We start from the raw sequence: 3,322 nt of genomic DNA on the forward strand, positions 1-3,322 counted from the left end.
TTATTTTATAAATACTATGATAGTTTTATACCTCAGAAACATGGTAATATTTTTCCACACATTAAAGTTGTGAAGATTGTACTTTTCTAAAATGGATGCAACAGTATTTCTAGTCTTACATGATCTTCTAGAATCTGCCACTGCTCCACAGAGGGTGAGGCCTATGTCCCCTCTCTTGAGCTTGGATGGGCCTCTTGGGGCAATAAGAAAGTGGAAGTAAGGGCCGGCCGAGTGGCTCAGTTGGTTAAGAGCTCGCTCAAGAGTTTGAGCTCTGAGCAACAGCGGTTCGAGTCCAGCCCGAGCTGAGCAGCCGCTGAGCTGCCAACAGGTAGCAGGATGGCTCAGCTAAAAAAAAAAGAAAGTGGAAGTGGCATTCTGTGACAGATGAAGTTAGTCATTAAAGCAGTAAAGTTTCTGTCTGGCTCTTGCTTGGGATGCCTGCCCTTGGAACTTGGCCATCACGCTGTGAGGAACAGCCAGCCACATGGAGAGGTCTGGAAAGGAACTAAGTCCTGCTGGAGCCCCCAGCCAACAACTAGCACCAACTGTCAGCAACGTGAGTGTCACATGGCTTAGAGACTAGTCTTCCTTGACAGCCCTACACATTACACATTTGTGAGCAAAATAAAATGACTGTGGTTGTTTGAGGCCACACAGTATCGAGGAGTTTGCTAAACGGCAACTGTAACCTGAGCAAAAAGTACATAATGCGTTTGTGAGAGGCACATCTTCCACTACATTATGGAGCGTTTCCTTGCAATGCGCATGTGAGCTCAGGACAGCAGTGCTTGCTCTGTTTGGTTGGCTTCTGTATTCTTGGCCCATATTAGTAAGTACATAAAATGATAATGAATTTATAATGACATATATACATATATATCATAGATAATAAAGGCTTTTTAAAACATGTAATCACAAATGTTTCCAAAGAGAATTTTATCAGAATGACACCCCAATTTATGAAAATCTTAGTATACATAAGAATGAAAAACATTCTGCACATTTAAAGCTGTAAGAATCTCGAACTATGACACCTTTATGTCACATTCTATACATATTTCATTTCATATATATTACTTATGTTGACCCTCAACAGTATTGCTAAGGTTGTACGCTGACTTTTGATTTAGTTGTCTGTATTTGTTCATTTAATAGTTTACTAATACCTGAGATATAGAAATTGATTTGAATATCTCAAAAATTATGTTCATGTGTTCTTTTACGTATCGTGTGATATTTGTATTACACCTGTAATTTTTATTCAAAATGGGCTATGTTATCTTCCCCAAAGCCACTATTATTTTGATTTTTTCATTTGTAATATAAAATACAAGGTAGTTGTGTCTTTCTTAATGTTTTCTCCTAGATGAAAAGGTCCCTTCAGACATTATCAATCCAAAGATTCAGAATGAGCCATGTATTTCCCATTTTAAGGACTTGATGCAAAGCATATCTTCTCTAAGCTATGCATATGGCTTTGGGGAAAATCCTCTAACTATGAAAAATGTTTTATTATTTATTCTGCATTGTGACAGAGCTCATTCCAAATGTCTTTGACAGGGAGGGACATTAACTAAATAGGCAGAAGCATAGAAAAATCAGTGTGAGAAAAAGTATTGAGTAAAGAGTCACCAAGTATGATGTTATTAGCCATTTTATATTTGTGTAATATAAAGTTAACTATGATGATTCTTAAAAACGTCCCACAAAGATATTCAAGTATTTTTCAAAAAATAGCAAAACTATTCATTGATTATTGCTATTTATAATCATTGGGCTCAGTAAATTCAGAGGAAATTCTGTAATTTAAATATTTTTCTAAAGGCAAGATTTGTGTTTTAAAAACTAGAAATAGTCTATAGTTAATGTTATATTGCAGAGTTAGTGAGGTTTCGCTTTGAAATTGTCTCATATGAGAAGTTGTTGAAATTAAAAACCAAAATAAATAACACCAAAAACATAGCAGAAGTGGATTTATTAGGTTGGTGCAACTGTAATAGCGGCCCTTGTACAATTTGTAGAGAAAAAAACGCAATTACCTTTGCACCAACCTAATAGTTCTAACCAACTGCTCTTGGTATTTTTTCCCATGGTGATCTAGCAAAAAAAAGAAGATGAACAGCCATGTTTTTCAAAGGCAAATGTTTAACAGCCTCACCCATACAGACACTATATTTTGTAAACACTATATTTTAAGTTGTTTACATAGTATTTCATATTGCATATAACGCATATGTGATAAACTTCATTTTGTAGATGTATTATACTTTGAAACTTATAAGGTGGTTCTTAAACTGACAAACACCCCAAATCATATAAAACAAAGTGCTAATATCCCTGAGAAAAGAATGCCAAATGTATTGCCTCTTTTGATATTTATCAGAATTTATGAATAGGATAAAAATGTATTACAGTTAATTACAAGGAACTATTAAGTTGAAGAGAATCTCAGTATGATTCTGTTTTTGAAAATGTAGAATACAAAGACCTAATTGGCTAATAATTTTCCAGACCATTAATAATTTACTAATAGTAGTGCAAATAATTTTACTCAAAAGTATGAATAAGCATTAAAAAAAGTCCTTCTTTTGCTATCCCAAATATCCATTGAATCACTCAATTTTACCTATTTCTCATCCTGAATACTTCCTAAGTATTAAGAAGTAATGCTTAATAGGAGAACAGCTGAGACTTACCATACCTGTATTTGCTGACACTGATTTCCTTAAACTTACTGCTTAGGGAACGATGAGTTAGTTGTGCATGGCCCCATCTCCCCAACTTTGTGCTCTGCCCACTTCCATGCTTGTGTGGTCACTGTAGCTTCTGCCTAGAAATGCCCTGAATGCCATCGTCACTTGACCAAATTTGGCTCAGTGAACTTAAACCTCAGCTCGGGAGTGTGTGGGTGGGTGTCCCCGCTTTCAGAGATGTGCCAAAAAGGCTCACAGGAGTCAGCACATTTGCATAGTCACAAGGATGTATTACAGCAGTGTAGCAAGGATGCATGGTGAGATCATATGGAAAAAAGGCACAGTGTCTGCAGGCATCCATGTGGTGATTTTCTTATGCTGTGTCCATCCCATGAGGTGACACACGGGTGTCCTCTTCCTCCAGTAAGGAAACGCAGCAACGTGAGTACATTTCTGCCCAGAGAAGCCCATTAGAGACAGAGCTAAGGACTGGTCATGTAGGTGCCCTAGGATGTGCTAACACTGCAGACACCCAGAATGAAAGAATGCTTGGCATAAACTTCTGTGCAGTTGAGGCATAACATCAGTTAGCGATTAACCGAGGGCCAAGTTTCCAATGCCAACAACCA

General features: G+C 37.1%; 1 protein-coding gene across 1 annotated transcript in view; it reads left to right on the forward strand.

The window, feature by feature from the left end:
• The first annotated feature begins 484 nt into the window (after positions 1–484).
• LOC109396423 (translation initiation factor IF-2-like) overlaps positions 485–3,322 on the forward strand; it is a 13,975-nt gene continuing 11,137 nt past the window's right edge. The window contains exon 1 of the mRNA XM_019668212.1: positions 485–556. Coding sequence (XP_019523757.1) covers positions 485–556 — 72 coding nt within the window. The remainder of the gene's footprint in view (positions 557–3,322) is intronic.

This window comes from Hipposideros armiger, unplaced genomic scaffold (assembly GCF_001890085.2).
Source record: "Hipposideros armiger isolate ML-2016 unplaced genomic scaffold, ASM189008v1 scaffold_521, whole genome shotgun sequence".
NCBI lineage: Eukaryota > Metazoa > Chordata > Mammalia > Chiroptera > Hipposideridae > Hipposideros > Hipposideros armiger.